Raw genomic sequence first — 18,956 nt, 5'->3', positions numbered from 1 at the left:
GGTTTTTGCTGTTGTAGTTGTTGCCTGTTTGTAGAGATTCAGCTGTGTTGACAGGTGAAGATCTAGTTGATTCTTTTTGCTGTCTGGTATTGTGTTATCTGAATAAACCAAGCTTGATTTTTTTTTAAAGAATCTGCAGTAAGCAAGGCACGGTGTTAAAATTATGTGGTAGCTACCTGAGCACTCATTATATTATTCTTTAGATTTTAGCATGAGTTTGGAAATATTGGAAATGAAAAGGAACAAGGAAAACAAGCTGAGAAGGCAGCAGGAGAGCTGACCACTAGGCTACAGTGGGCAAAGTGGGGAACTGACCACTAGGCTACAGTGGGCTAAGTGGAGAGCTGACCGCTAGCCTACAGTGGGCTAAGTGGAGACTGTGGCTCTGCAGCTGAGTAGCCCAAGATTAAAATAACCATTGGTTCTAGCCTCCTTGCGTGTCTCTCCTGGGAACTTGCTTCCTTTGGGGAGATGACTGAGAGTCTTGACCTCAGGAAGAATGTTTATTTAACTGCTTGATTTGGAACAGATTGGTAGATGGCCAAACACACTCAGTGGGATTTGTTGTAGCCCTGGCCATTTTAAAAAAAGAAATTGGCAAATGACCATATTCAGTGTGACAGATTTTTAAAATACTTTTAAAACACACTTAAGCTATAAATAATCCTCATGATAAATATCAATCACAACTTCTCCCCGACAACTCCTGACCCCCTCAGTACTCTATAAACTTGGGCTGAAAGAAATTCCTCCATTCCCGTGCTTGCCAGACACCCTGGAAACTGCCGGTGGCCTCCAAGCTCTCCTCCTTCTTCATCTCAAATGTTTTCTAAAAACTGAGACTTATCCAAAGAGTGAGCCTTTAGCCCATGGCCTTCAGGGTTGGTTCTGCCATTGACCCAAAGACTGGGTGAAGTCAGAGTCATGAGTGCCAAGTGTATTTGCTTCCATGTGGTGCTTCATCAAACTGACCAGGTACCCCGTTCTGTCTCTTTCCATGAAAGGGTGCCTGGTCCCCAGTATTAATAACTCTATACGTCCAGCCCAGGGGACCTTATGTGAAGTGATTTTCAGGTCATAGGCTCTGCCGCCTCAGATTCAGCCCTCTTCTTTGCTGGAGCTCTCCTCCAGCCGTGTCCCCCAAAGTGGTAAGCACACTAACAGACCCTTCTCTCCACCCAGGATATGACTTCTGCCAGGTCCTACAGTGGTTTGCCGAGCGCGTTGACAGAATCATCCTGCTCTTTGATGCTCATAAATTGGACATCTCAGATGAGTTCTCAGAGGCGATCAAGGCCTTCCGGGGCCAGGATGACAAAATCCGAGTGGTGCTGAACAAGGCTGACCAAGTGGACACACAGCAGCTGATGCGAGTCTATGGGGCCCTCATGTGGTCTCTGGGCAAGGTCATCAACACGCCTGAGGTACTTCGAGTCTACATTGGCTCATTTTGGGCACAGCCTCTGCAGAACACAGACAACCGCCGGCTCTTCGAGGCTGAGGCACAGGACCTCTTCAGAGACATCCAGAGCCTGCCCCAGAAGGCTGCGGTGCGCAAACTCAACGACCTCATCAAGCGAGCAAGGCTGGCCAAAGTAAGCATGAGACCTCAGGGTGGGCCCAGGGCTGGTATTGGATTGCACCGCTGTCTTCTGTAGGGTGGGGCAGCTCCATCCCAGACAGTTCAGGGGAGGTAGTGTGGTTGGAGGATGCCTTTAATCCCAGCACTTGGGCAGCTGAGGCAGGTGGGTCTTTGTGAGTTTCAAGGCCAACCTTATCTTCATAGGACTTCCAGGCACCTTTAATCCCAGTATTTAGGAGGCAGAGGCAGGAGGATCTCTATGAGTTTGAAACCAACCAGGACTACATGGAGACTCTCTCTATAAATAATAACAAACAAACAAAACAAACAAACAAAAAAGGACTATCTGGGATCACTGCTTCTGTCCCAGCCTGTGACCTCAGGCAGACACCTGAGCCTTCAAAGCCTGTTTTTTAATCTGAAACCTGGAGCCAACAAGAGCCTTTCACGCGGTGCATACATGGATTCTCTGTGACAGAGCACGAAGCATAGCACCTGGGACACAGGGTAGGATCAGTAAGTGCACTGCCTACAAGGAAGCTAATATGTTAGCATTACGTTGGGATAGTGAGATCTCAACTGCCCAGTGTAGGAAAGGTGGGGTGCTGAGAGGCTACCACTAGTCACTGTCCATTTTAGGCTAGAACCTGGAATTGCCTAGGAACTGGAAGATGGGGTGGCAGTTACGAGAGCATGTCACATCCATCCATCCATCCATCCATCCATCCATCCATCCATCCATCCATCCATCCTCATTCTGGCCTGTAGCCCATACTTGTAACTCACTGTAGCCTCATAACAAAGGCTCATAACTGAGCCTCCTACCAGAGTCTGGAATATATGCCCGTGGTATGTATGTGTGAGTACATAGGTAAATATGTGGTGGTCTGCTGAGCCCCCACAGGTGGCAGAGTCAAAATTGGAATGTCTCTGAAGAAAGAAAGGTGAATCACTCCTAAAAGTATACAGTCAGGAGGAGTTCTTTAGAAAATTCGGGAAGCACCGTCAGAGCCATTTATCAGTATGGGAGTCTGACTTGGTTGATCCTCGGAAGTGTCCAAGAGTTTTAACCAATGGAATTTCTAGGCCCTGTCCCACAGCTAGTGATTCAGGAGGGCATGTGGTCATGGCCCTATATGTACAGGAACATGAGGAAATGCACTTCTCAGGTATCGTTATTATCAGCTGAGTTTGAGATATAGGGGGCTGTACTGACTCCCTAACTTTTCCGAGACAAGTTAAGCTAAGTGGCTTCTCCAGACTCCCTAATCCAGTCCCCCAGCTGTTAGTCTAGCCTTCTGCTCTGGGCCCATGACTCCAGCTAGCACCAGTACACAGGCTGCTCCACACCCATTGGAGCTTGGTCAGGAAGTGGAGTCAACTTCCGTTCCCTTGGTCTTATGGTGTAAAACCAAAAAAATGGGGAAATTCATTCTTCCCCTGCATCCTGACTTCTGGTCTGGCCTGGGTGCACTGAGTCAGCCTTCAGGAGTCCACCTGAGCTGTGGTTCGTTTAGTTGACACAAATAGGGCATGCCCAGGCCAGAGCTGAAGAGTCCGTGGAGGGGACGGCCCAGAGCACCCTTGTTATAGAGTGAGGAACTGTACTGATGAAGGAGTGGGGACCTGCCCATATGGCACTCAGAATGGTGCCCAGGTGCCTGTCCAAGGGAAGCAGGAATGGCTCCCCAGGGGGCCGCGAGCCTTTCAATACTGAATTGCTGCTCAGCAGGTGTCTGCATGCTGCTGCCAAGTGTGCGTGGCCCTATGTCTGAAGAGGCCTGACTCCGCCGCTCACGTTCACCGTCCACAACCTCTCGGTTCCTTTCTCATGCCGAGGGTTTGCATGCACGCTCCTCCCTGTGTCACTAAGCCATCTTGAGGCTGCAGGGTGCTGTGTGAGTCACAACTCTCTACCCTTTCTTCCTGGCATGAGCTGTTTCCTCTCAGAGCTCCAAGCCACTCTACCCCAGGCCTGCAAGGCAGCTGCTCTAATGAGTTTGTAAAGCCACTTATGTGCAGCTCTCCTGAAGGCCCAACTGTCGGCCTCGTGCTTGGTGGCCAGAAGTCTGTCTGCTTTAGCCTGTTCAGTGACCCGTTGGCACACGGTATTTCTCTTTTCCAGCTGTTAGAAATAAGTTTAACTCTTAAGGTATGTACATAAAAGTCTAAATTATCTTTTTGTTTGTTTTTGAGACAGGGTTTCTCCATGTAGCCCTGGCTGTCCTGGAACTCACTCTATAGACCATGCTAGCCTTGAACTCAAGAGCTCTGCCTGCCTCCGCCTCTACCTGCTGGGATTAAAGGTGTGTGCCACCACCTCACAGCTTGCCTAAATCATTTTCTAACCAAAGCTAGTAGCAAATTTCATGGGCTTTAATGTCCATGGACATTTTTGGTTTGCCAGTCACTACTGAGGGGCCAGTGACTGCAGATGCAGCTATATTCAGTCATAAAAAGAAAACAAGGCAGGGGAAGAGAGAGGGAGGGAGGGAGAGGAGGAGAGAGAGAGAATTCGAGGATGAGTATGCGTAGAGAGCTGGATGGAAATGCCAAGTGCCGCAGCCTGGAGTGCTCCCTGCCATCCCTGAGCGCTGGCCCTCAGAGCAGAGCAGCATGGCCTAGGTTATCGAGGCACAAAATGCCTCTGTGTTCTGACACTGAATAATAAACCCTTGTGCAGATGTGGGGGCGGATGGATGGTCAAACTTGCTGAGCTTACTTATGGGAAAAGAAATAGCATATTCTTTTCTTCCTAAGAATAGTATCTGGCTTGTTCCCTTTCACAGAGGAAAATGTTTGAGGCACAACTGCTTCCACCACCAGCTCCCCAGTGCCATTTGCACGTGGTGTGTTGCAATCCCAGCTGAGCATCAGGACAGGAAGCTGCCTGCCTGGGCTGGATAAGAAGCAGAACTGAACACAATGGCCTTAGGCCCTAGCATGGCACATACTAAGTGTGTGCTCTAGGGAGCTGTACCCCTAGCCCTCCAGCTGCAATTTTATGTTACACTTGCGAACTTTGTCATTTATTGTTCTTAAAGAAGCGGAGAGCAGGCTGGGGGTGTAGCTCAGCAGTAGAGCAGTTCTCTAGTGTGCTCAAAGCCCTGGCTTCTATCCCCAGAAAGAAGAAGAAAGTCCACACAGAGGACCTGACTAAGGGGTGGGAAAACAATGGGTCAGACAGCATGTATAGTTTCCTGAGGCTGCTTTACCATAGGCTGAGTGCCATGAATAAACTCTGCCATAGTCTACAAACCAGGAGCCCAAAATGAAGATCCTCTGAGGACTCTCAGTGTCCATGTCCCTCTTCTGGCTTCCTTGGGGCTCTGTGGCTTGTGGGGGATTTTGTTTGGTTGGTTTGGTTTGGTTTTGGTTTTAGTTTTTCAAGACAGGGTTTCTCTGTGTGGCCCTGGCTGTCCTGGAACTCAGACCAGGCTGGCCTCGAACTCACAGAGATCTATCCACCTGCCCCTGCCTCCTAAGTGCTGGGATTAAAGGCATGCACCACCACCACCTGGCTTGTGTTTTTATTTTAATCACTCACAGTGTTAATGGGATTTTAATAATACAAACAAAAAGCCTGGAAATCTACTTGTATGTTTTCAAAGCTGTCAAGGAATAAGAGACCTTCCTGTAGCCTGGGTGAGTCTGCTCATCTCCTCACCTTTTGTCAGGTGGGGAGGCAGCCTGCCAGAAATCTCTTTGCCCTCTGAGATGCCAGCCAACGCTTCCGCATGCTTCTTCAGAGTGAGCTGTTCTAGGAAAGCCCAAGTATGAGTTTGGGAAGTAGAATTTAGTTTTATTCTTCTATAAACCTGAGCAGACCTCAAACTTCCGTATGGGAGAAATGAACAGAAGCCAAACATGAGACAAGTTTGCTGTCAGGCCCCATCCTGCACAGGCTTAGGAAAGGCCCCCACTCAACAAGACAACAAAGCAGCTTTTGAGGAAGGAGTGGCTGAGAAAGAGAGGAAAGTTCAGTGAGTTCAGGGCTCACTAGAGTTCTGTGGAATTTAGTCTGCTCTTCAAAGACGTATTCTCCTCTTGGTCACATGTGATATGCAGGGCCTACCTTTCCTGTTTGCACTGTCAAATTCCTTTTTTGGGAATAGGCATTTTGTAGCTCATCAGACAGATAGAGGCTGAAGTGTGTAAGAATCTCTGTGTGATGTGTGGTCTGTAGTGATGAGCCCTTTAATGCTTATCCACGGCAAGGCTTTAAAAATAGCTCCATCTCTGCCTGGGCTTTGTGGACGTCAGTGCTCAAGCCTATATATGGAAACTGGTCTCTCTGAAGGCTGACCTCAGATGCCTCTAAAGGCCCCCCCTTAAGTCCCCTTTAAGGCCATTAGAATCACACGTTATTGGTACCAGCTTTGATCTGAGCAGAATAGAAAATCCTTGCTCAGTAGGACTTGGCTGCTTCTCTCTGTCTCACATGTTTTTTACCTCCTGGGTCCCTGGTCCATTATTGAATTTGTTTAGCAGGGGCAGATGAAAGATGGGCCTCACTCAGTAACCCAGACCAACTTGGAACTTACTGTGTAGCTCAGGTTGGCTCAAACCCTGGCAGTCCTCTGTTTCATGTTTCCTAAGGGCCAAGATTACAGACATGAGTTACCATGCGTTAACTGAAAAAGAATGTTACCACAAACCCACAAACAACAGTCCCAATCTGAGCCAAGTATTTCAGGCAGTTTGTTGTCACTGTGCGGTGTGACATCATGCACAGTGCAAAGTACACATGCTGCATGCTCAGAACCAAAGTTGCCGTGAAGTCTCACACAGTATCTCAGGGGCAAGCAAGAAGCGTCTTCAACTTGATACAAGTTTGATTTTCAGTGAATTTGTTGGTTATTGTGCATTCAGAAAGCTTTAACTATTGTCAATTTTAACAATAACTACTACAAGACCAGGTGTGGTGGCGCATGCCTTTAATCCCAGCACTCGGGAGGCAGAGGCAGGCGGATCACTGTGAGTTCGAGGCCAGCTTGGTCTACAAAGGGAGTCCAGGACAGCCAAGACTACACAGAGAAGCCCTGTCTTAAAAAACCAAAGTAAATAAATAAGTAAATAAATAACCACTACATTCAGTTAAGCAACCACCATTTGAGAAGCTGGTCCCTAAGCAATAATCATACAGCCTACTGTGTATTTTTTCAGATGGGCCTCTGAACGCTGCTTGTACTTACATCGCTGTTCAAATTCTCTTGGCCCCACCCAGCATGCCCGCACACCCAGAGGCTCTCAGCTGAGCTGGGACATGCATCCACTCACTGTCTCCCATGTCCTCCTTCTCTAAGATTCTAATGAAGCCTGTTTTTCTCAGTAGCATATTCCATTCTACATACTTGTTCTATTTATTAAATCATCACTCTGTCTTTCATCCTTTCCTATTTGAGTTATTTATTTGGCTTCTGGGTTACTCTGTAGATTTGAAGTCCTATAAAGAAAACTTTTGCAATGAGCACAACTTACTGACCTAAAGTTGCAAGTAGGTGGAATAATGGAAGAACAGAGGGAAGGGTGTGACACTGTAGACCGTACCCTCGGGGGAGACTGCTCGCCCTCAGAATTTGGAGGAGCTTCCCTCTTATGCATCTGGGTTTCCTCCACACAGAGAGCTTTTCACCCAGCCTGGCCCCAGGAAGCTGGTCTCAAACAGAACCCACTCAGTGCCACCAGGAATATCTCAGCACTCCGCCCAGTGATCACTCTTACTCCATTGCTCACGGGACACTGGTCCTGGGGACATAAACCACTGCCGGCCTCTAATTTCTCTACATTTTCTGGTTGTTCACCGTGGAGATCTTTCCTTCTTGGGGTCTGCTCACTTCCTGCCCAGATACCAGAACAGTGGGTGTAGCCTCTTGTCCTCTCTTGGGGGTAAACTTGAAGACACGATCCCTAGGGACATTTTGCCTCACCTGGTTCTCAGTCAAGCATTAGGTCAGGGCCTCCCTGTGACTCCTCCAGTGGCTCTTAGTGCCTGAGTGCTGAGCAAGGCCCGGGTGCAGCCCACCTCTCTCACCCCACATACACACCCAGCTGGTTCTCAGCCTACCATGCTGTACTCTCGGCATCTCCTCCTGTTCTTCACAGGTTCAACTCATAGTCACCTCTCCCATTGCCCTGTGGTCTCAAGTCCCTTATCTGTCACACCCTGCCTCCCAGTGTCTTTCTGAGCCCTCTCCCTTACCCAGCCTTGATGTTGGGGCTCTCTCTGATCGCCCTCCCTGTGTGGTCTCAGCGTATCTGATCCCTCTGGCCCTTCCTCAAGTCTGCCTGGTCCAGACCAGCTCTCTGGAACTCTGGAAGTACCTTCTGGCTGCCATTTGGCTGCCTGGCTCCCGGGTCCTCATCTTCCCTTGTGGTTGAGGACCAGAATTCTGCATGGGAATGGATCTCATTCACCTCTTCTCTCAGTGGGGTGGCCTGTGCTCACCTGAAATGTCTCCCTTAGGTGCACGCCTACATCATCAGCTACCTGAAGAAGGAGATGCCAAACGTCTTTGGAAAGGAGAATAAGAAGCGAGAGCTCATCTCCAGGCTTCCGGAAATCTATGTTCACCTGCAGCGAGAGTACCAGATTTCTGCAGGGGACTTCCCCGAGGTCAAGGCCATGCAGGTACCGGGAGCCCCATCATGGGGTCATGAGGAACTCTATGATTCCTTGTCACAGTGCCTAGCTGGTTACTCCATAAAGCAATAGCATGAACTCGAATGCCTGGGCCTCCAGCTGTGTACCCACATGAAGAGGGGGCCATGTCGTCTCTGACTGTTTCCTCATAACTAGTAGAGCTGTGGGCTCCCAGAGTATGTCTACAAGTCTGCAGTTGCATACTGGGAACTTGCTGGGGTCCTGTGGGTACAGGGAGATTGAAGAATGTGTGGCCCACCTATGTGGGGGTGTCCTGTCTAACCCCAGGAGTCACTTTCCTATGGGAATATGAGCTTATGTGGTCATAAGAAGCTAAAGTCTAGATTTGTATGTAAACCACCTTTCAAATTTGGTCTCAGGTTTTAGAAAACTGTTAGGTAGACTAAGGACAGGTTTACCCTGCGATCAGCTGTTACATTGCTCACTCCGTGCCACAGAGAACGGCTAAGGTGGGAGTTTGCCTAGGATTAGGCCGAGGCTCCCCACTGACCTCAGAGGGAAGGTGAGGACAAAGGGAGTGGGCAGCTTCAGTACATGAGCCCCAGGCATGGCTGGTTGGGGGGGGGGCAGAGGTGGGGGGGTTGACTCACCGTTCTGGTGGCAGCTCTTTATGCCTGCAGTCAAGGTGAGTGCTTCTGGCATGATCTGGTCGCAGGATCTGGTCAAATTGCTGTTGCTTTTTTTATATTATTATTCTTCTCATATAATACAGCCACAGCCTCCCCTCCTTCCCCTCCTCCGAGGCACCCCCCACCTCCCCTCTCCCCCAGATCCCTTGCTCCTCAAAAGAGCGGGCCTCCCAGGGATATCAATGGAACATGGCATAACAGGATGCAATGAGACTAGGCACAGACCCTCATATCAAGGCGGTGGGAGGGCAAGATTGGGACAGAGACAGGGTTTCTCTGTGTAGCCTTGGCTGTCCTGGACTCTCTTTGTAGACCAGACTGGCCTTGAACAGTGATCCACCTGCCTCTGCCTCCCTGGCTGCTGGGATTAGAGGTGTGTGCTCCCATGCCCCGATAGGAATTTGTCTTATGACAAATATCTTTTTTTCTTTCTAGCAATAAGATGAGTATTCCGTTCAGAAGAGGAATTTATTTTCTTCTGGTCACAAGATAACTAACTTGATGACTCAGGGTTAGAAACAAGACAACAATGACCTTGTCTCCTCTTCCTCCTTTTTTTTTTTTTTTTTTTTTTTTTTGTTGTTGTTGTTGTTGTTGTTGCTGTTGTTGCTGATGTTGTTTGTTTGTTTGCTTGTTTGTTTTTCAAGACAAAGAGTTTCTCTGTGTAGTCCTGGCTGTCCTGAACTCACTCTGTAGATCAGGCTGGTCTCAAACTCACAGAGATCCATCTGCCTCTGCCCCCAAGTGCTAAATTTAAAGACATGTACCAACCACTGCCCAAATGAGACTATGCCCTGCACCTCATGGCCCAGCTGAAGGACAGCTGTTTCCTTGTTCCCTTCATAAGAGAACTTCAATTTAGAAAGGAACTTAGTATCTTGGCTTAAATGAAAATTAGGAAAAAATGCCCACTATGTGTCATGGCACCACATGTAAGTGTTCATTAGCTTTGTTACCCTGCCTAAACCACAGAGTGTCTGCTCTGAGAGCCTGAAGCTCCACTGAGCCCCTCTGAGGCTCTCATATGCCCATAGGTATGCTCCCATAACAGAAACTCTGAACCTGTAGCTATTTGTGAAAATTAATTTGGGTCAGGGGACACCCATGTCTCCCAGCACTGGGATAAGGGACAATGCCTGGGGAAAGAGTTAGGGAAACCAAAGTCTCAGGAGCAGCCACAGCCCATTCAGCTGGAGACTGGGTGAGCCTGAGCCTGAGCCTGAGCCTGTGCTGAAAATCCCCATCGTCAGGACCCACATTTGGTATCTTCAGTGAGCCTAGGTGCCTTGAGACAGAACAAGGAGCCCCGACCTGAGAGATGCCGTGTTCATCTGTTCATAGAGTCATTCCTCCAGGAAGCGTTAATTACTGTGGCCAAGCATTGTTCTGGTCCCTGGAATACATCAGTGGGCAGACACTTAAGAGTAGAACTAATCTGGTCCTTGCCCCAGTTGTACACCCCTCGCTGCAACATGAATGCTGTGGGCTTCACTGTAATTACTGGCTTCGTGTCTGTGGTTCAGTGTGTCTTCTAAGGCTGTAACTCCGTGAGTTCAGTGCCCGTGTCATGCCCACTCTGTTTCTCCTTCATCCAGAACAGTGGCTTTCAACCTTCCTAATGCTGTGGTGACCTCCAGCCGTAAAATGGTTTTGTTGTAACTTCATTAACTATAATTTTGCCACCTGTGAGTTGTAATGTGAATATCTGACAGCCCCACAGGGGTTGCGACGCACAGGTTGAGAACCGCTGCTCTACAATGTCGTCGGTGCTCAGTAAGTGCATGCTGAGCGTGCTTCTTTCCCAAAGGCTCTTGAGGATCTACCATCCTCAGCAACAGACATTTAGTTGACACCAGCTGTGTATGGATCAGGTGTAGAGGCTAAAGCTTGGAAATAACACAACCTAAGCGTACGTCAGGGCCGTAAGGGGATTCGCCACAGCTGCTGTTAGGTCTACCTTCTCCCTGGTAGTGGTGGCATACACCTTTAATTCCAGCACAGATGCAGGATCTTTGAATTTGAGGCCAGCCTGCTCTACAGAACAAGTTCCAGGACAGTCAGGGCTACACAAAAAAAGTCCAAAAAACAAAAAACAGGGGGTCTCACATCTGTTACACTGAGCCAAGCGTGTGTTTTAGTTCCCTTAGTGCCAGAACAGGCTGCCTGTGTCTGCCCTCTGTCCTGCCCAGGTTGAGAACATTGGAAACACTATACTGTTACTGCCCTCTCAGTTGCCCTGACGACCTTGCCCCCCTGTGGATGAGTTGCGACATCTCAACAGCAGAGGGCAGCAGAGCCATTCCCATCTGAAACCCGCAGGGCGGCAGTGGCTTCACCTCCATACCCTGCTCAGGTCTGTAAGGACCACAGGGACCAGTGTGTAGGGGTTTATTTCCTGTGTGCTTTCCGGGCAGACAGAGCTGCTGCTTTCTGGTTATTCCTGCAAAATTGTGGCCGCTCGCCTCTTGTTTCTTCATACAACTGCCATCAGAATCCCTGTCCTCTGCAGGCTGGTAGACGGTTGGGCAGACGTAATCCCCACATGTGTGTTTGCCAGACACAGGGACCCTGTGTGCTCAGCCTCATTCCCCAAGGATGGGGTAGGTGTTCCTGCACCCAGGGGAATTCAGACTGCTGACCCAGTTGCACTGGAATTTGTATGTAGGAAGCCCTGTGTCCCTCCTCCTCCACTGGCCCCTTTGTCCCCTCAGCCCTGGCACTGTCAGCAGAAGTCCTGAGTACTGGCAGCACTGTTTGGTGCTGAGGGTGGAGGTGATGCCCTGGTGGCTCTAATCAGCCAGTGAGCATGCAGGCCCTACCGCACTCCCTGAGATCACAATTTTTGTTCTCCTACCCAGGAAATACAAGTCAAAGTTCAGGGAAAGACCCTACCTCAAAGGAATCTGCTGAGGGTGATAGAGGACTGCGCCTGACAGCGGCCTCTGGCCTCTTTGTGTGTACACACACACACACACACACACACACACACACACACACACACACACACACACCCCTTCTGAATTAACTAGAAAAAATGTGGAAGACCAGTTTTCTTTAGGTCTTTAAGTCTGCTGATGTTAAGTCCTAGGCAACTCTCCCTGTTCAGGGCCAGAGAAAGTTCAACTCTAGTCCCATCTGTCATAGCAATGAATAAGTGAGGTCCTCCCTGGGTGTCCGAGGAACCCAGAGTTCTGAATCCATATGTGTTCACAGGAGACCACTTTCCTTAGCTTCAGACACCTGTGTCATGTCCCTTCTCCCTTCTTATTATTCGGTTTTCTCTTTCTACCGACTTTTTTTTTATTTCATGTTGTCCTTTTTGCACAAGTCTTTTTTGAAAGCAAACACTGAACGGCTGGTGTCTTCTTCCTCCCGTGTGAGCAGGACTCCTTTAGAGCAGAGCCCGTGCCTGGTGCAGTGATGAGGGGTGAATCCACAATGGCTGCGTGCACGATGGGGAAGTGGCGGGTGGATGTCTGAGTAAGGAAAGAAGCTAGGTAGACCGGGCTCTCTCGGTGTCACTCCCCATAAAGCCCCTGTGACCCTCCTCCCCAGCCCTTTGTAGAGCTTTTGCTCTGCAGACACGTCACTTCTCCCAAGAGATGGGGCAGAGACCTGTTGTGACCTTCCGGTGATGCTCAGCCCTGCTGCCTAGGTCTCAACGTGTGCTCATTTGCCCATACTTTTGAAATAACTGATTAGTCTACAGCCACAAGACTCCACAGCCCTGACAGGTGCCTTCTTGGCAAAGCTGCAGTGTAGTCATCTGTGCCTCTGGGGTTTCCCTGCAGGTTTCCAGTTTTGCAGCCTTCTAGGCACATTCCTAAGAGTTTAACCCCAAGGAGCATGTGCCCCAGGCTACGTCATTATTATTTTCAAATAATCCAAAAGCAAAGTTCTTTTCATCAGGAGCCAGGGGACCTGAAACAGGGTGTTGCTATATAGACTAGGAAGGCCTCAAGCTTGTAGCAACTCTACAGTCTCTACCTTCTGAGTGCTGGGCCTATAGGTGTGTGGTACCATATACAGCTAGCTCCAAATTTCTCATATAATAGGACTTTTGGGTTTGTTTTTTTTAACAAAGCATAGTAAAGAGTTAGCAGATGCAGGCCCATGTAACTATAAAACAAGGTTATAATGCTGTCCGTTTTCTCTCTCTGGATTGTTATGGATATAGCTGACATGTGAGTAGAACCTTTCTGAGCGTATACTAATTCTCCAGGGTGTTAAGAGCAGGTGACAGGTTTGGTTGGGTTGTTTGTTTGTTTGTTTGTTTGTTTCACAGTCATAAGGGGTTGCTGTAACTCCTGCAGCCACCAGAGAGAGCAACTACTGTTCAAAATGTGTACTGTACACATTTCAACCCTGACGCCTGATTCCTGATCTTAAGCCCCCCCTTGCATCTGGGGAGCTTGAACATGTAGCCCCAGCAAAGAGGGCCTCTGGTTGGCACACGGTGTGGTGGGGTGTCTGCTTTAAGGGTGAGCCAGTTCCCCCCAGCGCCTCCTGCAGAGAAAGAACATAACACCAAATCTGGTTTCCCTCCTGTAGGAACAGCTTGAGAACTATGATTTTACCAAGTTCCACTCACTGAAGCCCAAGCTGATCGAGGCCGTGGACAACATGCTGACCAACAAGATCTCATCTCTGATGAGCCTCATCAGCCAGGAGGAGATGAACATGCCCACGCAGATCGTGCAGGGCGGCGCCTTTGATGGCACCACAGAGGGGCCCTTCAACCAGGGCTACGGGGAGGGCGCCAAGGAGGGCGCCGACGAGGAGGAGTGGGTAGTGGCTAAAGACAAGCCCGTGTACGATGAACTCTTTTATACTCTGTCACCCATCAATGGCAAGATATCAGGTGTCAATGCTAAGAAGGAAATGGTGACCTCCAAGCTGCCCAACAGTGTCCTGGGCAAGATCTGGAAGCTGGCTGACTGTGACTGCGACGGCATGCTGGACGAGGAGGAGTTTGCACTGGCCAAGCACCTCATCAAGATCAAGTTAGACGGCTACGAGCTCCCCAACAGCCTGCCGCCACACCTTGTGCCCCCCTCTCACAGGAAATCCATGCCAAAGGCTGACTGAGGGTGCACGGCTGGGGCAGGAGAGGAGGGGCTGCCTGGGCCTGAAGGCTGCCCAGCCCCTGACTCGCTGAATGTCCTTGGCCAAAGGCCTGTCCTCTCTCTCCATGTTTCAATTTCCTCATATGTAGGGAAGGCAGACACTGGATGCTAGATGAGGTCCTTTTACCTCTAAAATCCCTAAATTTCTATCAGAATTTTGAGAAGAGCAGTATATACATGTGGATGTTAAAGTCTAAGAAGAAAAAGAAATTATACAAAGAATGTAGGTGTGGACACAGGCCGGCGAACTCTGGGGAACTCAGGGCGTGAGCTGGGGGGGACACCCTGGACAATGTGTTACCGTAAACCTCCACCCTTTAGAGGGCACTGAGAGGTATCAGAAATGACCTAGCTTATTTTCCTTACTGTCTTTCCTGCTGTATTTGGCAGGGAAGGAGCAGAGCAGAGGGTTTCTGCTCTCTACAGACTGACACCAAAGAGAAGACGAATTGCCAGGTTTGAGAGAGGATATGCCATGTCTGTGTGGGCCTGACCCTGCCAAGCCTCCCTGCCAGCAAAGCTAGACTCAGGAATTTGGAATTCACAACCTCTGGCAGCCCCTGGCAAGACCTCTAGACCTTCAGATCATGTTGAAGTCTGAGGATTGGCTTTTCTTTCCAGTTCACCCAGTAGATTGCAGCAAAGTCAATGTATCAGACTTAAGAAAAGAGACAGGCTGGGCATGGTAGCACACGCCTTTAATCCTAGCACTCGGGAGGCAGAGGCAGGCGGATCACTGTGAGTTTGAGGCTAGCCTGGTCTACACTGCGAGTCCAGGACAGCCAACAGCCAAGGCTAAACAGAAAAATCCTGTCTTGAAAAACCAAAAAAAGAAAAGAGACAGTTCCCATCTGTCACTAAGTGTGCCCTTCTATCATTGGCTGTCCCCAAGGCTTTTTGATAGGTGGCAGAATTTAAATTCCACCAAGCCATGTCTTGATATGTTCCAGAGCCTTTGAACCCAGGTAAAGAGAGTCTAGCCCCATCCTGAGCTGTCATTGGGAGAGATCAGTGTCTTGATGATTGATACTGTTGTTTGATTTTTAAAGGAAAAAATAATGCATTTCGTTGTGTCCAATTGTGTTTTACTCACAAGATGAAGCCTCTCTGCAGAAATCTTTTGTGTAACACCTTTTCTTCCAAGCTCGTGCCTGTCACATCAGGAGTGCCTATCTGGGGGGCTGGAGAGATGGCTCAGAGGTTAAGAGCACTGTCTGCTCTTCTGCTCTTCCAAAGGTCCTGAGTTCAATTCCCAGCAACCGCATGGTAGCTCACAACCATCTATAATGAGATCTGGTGCCCTCTTCTGGTGTGTAGGCGTACATGCGGGCAAAACACTGTATACTTAATAAATAAATAAATCTTTAAATTAAAAAAAAAAAAAGTGCCTATCTGGGCCAAGATTGGGCTGTACATACCACCAGATGGCTCTTCAGTGTTTCCCTGTGCATCTCTCTGACCCACTTATGCGGGTTCAGGAGCTGCCTCCCACCACACCCTTGCTCTGTGGCACAGCTCATGGGCACCTTCACCATCACTTACAAAGTAGGACACACAGCACAGCAGTGACCACGTGCCCCCACCACCAAAGTACCAAAAAATGAACTAATCTGAACTGTGCCCCTGAGTCTTCAGAAAAACATACTCCCACCCCTAACTGCCTGTCTCTGGCAACCTCAGAGTCAGAACTGGTGATTTAAGAGAAAATGCTAAAAGCTCATCCCTGTTATCCCAGCAGTTGGAAGGCAGATGCAGGAGGATTACCATGAGTTTGAAGCCAGCCTGAACTACATTACTTGTTTTATGGCAGTCTGCTTCAAAGCCAGAGAGAACACTTACGTTGCCAGCCACGCTCTGTATCTTACTCTCTAAACAGAAGTTTTAAGAGAAACACGATGTGCGTTTTACTCTGAATGAGCGCGCTTTGATTAATAGGACACACAGAGGGGAATGTTTGGTCCTGGGGCTGTAACTGAATGTAGGCATTTCTGTGGGGTGTGGACCCTGGTGTCCAAGGGGCGGGGCTGCCTGGGAGGGCTGCCTTTCCTCCCAGTTGCCTTGCTGCTTTCTCACTGCACAGCTGTCATGTATTCACATAAATATAATCACATGTAATCACATGTATGCCTCATGAATCTGTCTCTTAAATGTGTCCATCTGTTCTATGTAGCTAGACCAAGTTGCTTCTGTACAGACCCTCAGAGGAGACCTTTCTAGGGACAGCAGGCTACTATCTGTGATTCCCCCCCCCCCCCCCCCCCCCCGCTCTGGCTGCTGGAAAACGCCCAGCAGCTGAGCCTTACCCTGCTCTGACCTGGTGGTGTTCTTGAACAAAAAGAAACCATGGGTCTCCTTTTCCTAATATTCCCGTGTTTATCATAGTAAGTTTACCAGAAAGAAAACCACCAGAGATGCTGATCAGATGAAAGATAGCATCTTCCCAGGAGCAGCGCACAGTGGCTAGATTGTTTAAAACACTCCTCCCGCCCCATGCATCTACACACCCATCATGTATTTTCTGTGTGTCATAGGAACATTTGCCAGAATTCAGTTTCAAGGAGGGAAAGTTTAAGTTGGCCAACTGTCTGAGATAATTCAGTGCAGAGGGCAGCCAGCTGTGAGCTGACCGCTCCAGCTGTGGGCTGACCACACCAGCTGTGGACTGACAGAGCCAGTTGTGGGCTGGAGGTGAGGCAGAGTGTCACAGCAGGAGCACACAGCAAAGGAGGCTGTTATCTCTTGGCAGCCAAGAAGCATAGACTCAAGACAGGGTCTTCAAAGGCATGCCCCAGTGACCCTCTTTCTCATCCCTTCATCTTCATTTATGGGGAAGTCCCATGGACCAGTCACCTTTTATGATCCAGTCACCTCTATTGACCAAACGTTCAGTACATTTCTTATCTAAGCCAGCATACCACATTGCCCCAGTTTTCAAAGAAGCCACCTCAGAGTGTTTACACACAGGAGGAAAGGTAGAGGTATGTAAAGCCTGTGACCTCACATCCACTTTGTGCTCTCCCCAGTTCTAAAGACCCCGTTAGTAACTACCACGTGGCATGGGATCACAGGAGCCTGCGCAGGTGAGGGAAAGGAAGCACTTCAGCTAGGTCCTGCCATCCTCACCTTCCAAGGAAGCCCTTCCGAGCCCAAGGAGAAGGAGACCACACGTGGACATGTGGTACCCCAGCTTTTGGGGTAGGCAGATGGCCAGTAGCATCACCTTGTACTTCAGCCTATCAGCAGGACCCCAGGGCAAGTAACCTGAGTTTAGTCAAGTAATCCAGGGCCCATTCAGGAGCATATCAGGTTAAATAGTACTTAGCAACAGTAATCACATAATGCCTTTTTTTCTTATTCTTATTTAAAAGTGTCAGTCTCCACTGGCTCTGGCTTCTGTAACTGTGCCCAGTTTTCAAGAGAAAAGTGGTCTCTTGGGTCCATTTTGAAAGGAGATGGAAGAGTCCAGAGAGGTATACCTCTCCTCCATGCCATCCTGTGATGCCAATCCCTCCTGCATCCTCTCTGGGAATGAGGGCTCACAGTGGGTCCCTCACTGTGGGAGGTTGAAAGCCCTGGCTGAAGGACTATGGGTGTGGGCACTGCTGGGATTGTGGGGTGGGTGGGGGGCAGGCATCTCTGAGCACACTCCAGAGATACAGACCTATCTCGACTTCACCTCAAGTTTCTGTCTCTCAGGTGTGCACCACCTGCAGCAGACATTGGGCTTTTCCCACTGTCACGCACATATCCTTGTGGTGATACCAACCTGGACCGCCACTTGGCACAGCATATTAATTTTTCACTCTTACCCAGAGGCATGAGGTGTGAGTACAGGAGACCCCTTCCCCTCTTTCCAGGATGGAGCCTGATTAGCTTAAGCCAATTAGAGTCCCCCCTAAATCACAGACACAAGTTCAAAAGTATATATAACCCCGATTCAATTCTCAAGAGCCACCACCCCAGCACCTAGGAAGATGTGCCACATATTCGCTCCTCTCTAGAACCATGATGTCAAGCAGGAGCCTTATTGGTACAGTGCTAAAAATAGCAGTGATAGGAGGGGAGTGGGGGAGGATGTTGGGCTGGCAGATAGGAGGCATTGAGCAAGGCATAGGAAACCCAGATCAGCAGTGACATCATTTGGGATCCTGGGTCAAACAGCACCTGAAGTCCTGTTCCTGCTAGATTGGTTTTCAGCTATGGACTAATACACTCCATCTGTTTACTCCAGCTCAAATAGAAAGCTCAGTCTCTTGGCAAAGGTTCCAGAGACCATTGGCCTTTCACCAAGGCCTTAATCATCCACAGCCAAAGAGGAGCTGGCCTTTGTACAATATGCGAGGCTTTAGCTGCCGCTGAGCTGGGGCAGGGGAGAGGAGAGCAGTCCTTTAGTCCCATCCCAAAACTTCTTTATTTTTTTAAAGATTAATTTATTTTTATGTGTACAAGTGCTTGCCTGTATGTATGTGCACTGCATGAGTACCTGGTGCCCGCAGAAGCCAGAGGAGGGCACCAGATTCCCTGAACTGGAGTCACAGAGTCACATGTGGGTGCTGGAAACTGAAACCAGGTCCTCTGGAAGACTTTGACCACTGAGCCATCCCTCCAACCCAACATTCCAACAACTAAACAACCAACTCTGCTTAAACCCATCAACAAAGCATCAGACAGTTCTCTCAGACCTCAGATCACACAAACCTAGAGGGCTGAGGACCAAGTCCTTCAAACCTGCAAGGCGTTTGTAATAGAGCTCTCGCTTATAGATGAGAGTGGGCACCTTTAGAGTGCTATGGCTGAAGGCAAGGCTTCCGCTACAAAGTAGGAACTAGACCTGAAGGACTGTAGAGTCTCCTCCAGCCTCTTCCTTGGAGCTGACCGTGGTCTGGGGCACCTGGCAGTCAGTAGGCTCCTCAGGAAGGGTGAGCACCTTCCCTGGTGGTTACATACAACTAACT

At 49.1% G+C, this 18,956-nt stretch overlaps 1 protein-coding gene across 1 annotated transcript in view; it reads left to right on the top strand.

Annotated features, from left to right (window-relative positions):
- Positions 1 to 14,001, top strand: part of Ehd4 (EH domain containing 4) — a 64,746-nt gene extending 50,745 nt beyond the window's left edge. Inside the window, exons 4-6 of the mRNA XM_051144436.1 lie at positions 1,183 to 1,595; positions 8,049 to 8,213; positions 13,427 to 14,001. Of these exons, the coding sequence (XP_051000393.1) occupies positions 1,183 to 1,595; positions 8,049 to 8,213; positions 13,427 to 13,963 (1,115 nt within the window). The 3' untranslated portion in view covers positions 13,964 to 14,001. The remainder of the gene's footprint in view (positions 1 to 1,182; positions 1,596 to 8,048; positions 8,214 to 13,426) is intronic.
- Positions 14,002 to 18,956: the final 4,955 nt, after the last annotated feature.

Source organism: Acomys russatus, chromosome 4 (assembly GCF_903995435.1).
Source record: "Acomys russatus chromosome 4, mAcoRus1.1, whole genome shotgun sequence".
Lineage (NCBI taxonomy): Eukaryota > Metazoa > Chordata > Mammalia > Rodentia > Muridae > Acomys > Acomys russatus.
This window is presented reverse-complemented; position numbering and strand designations above follow the sequence as displayed.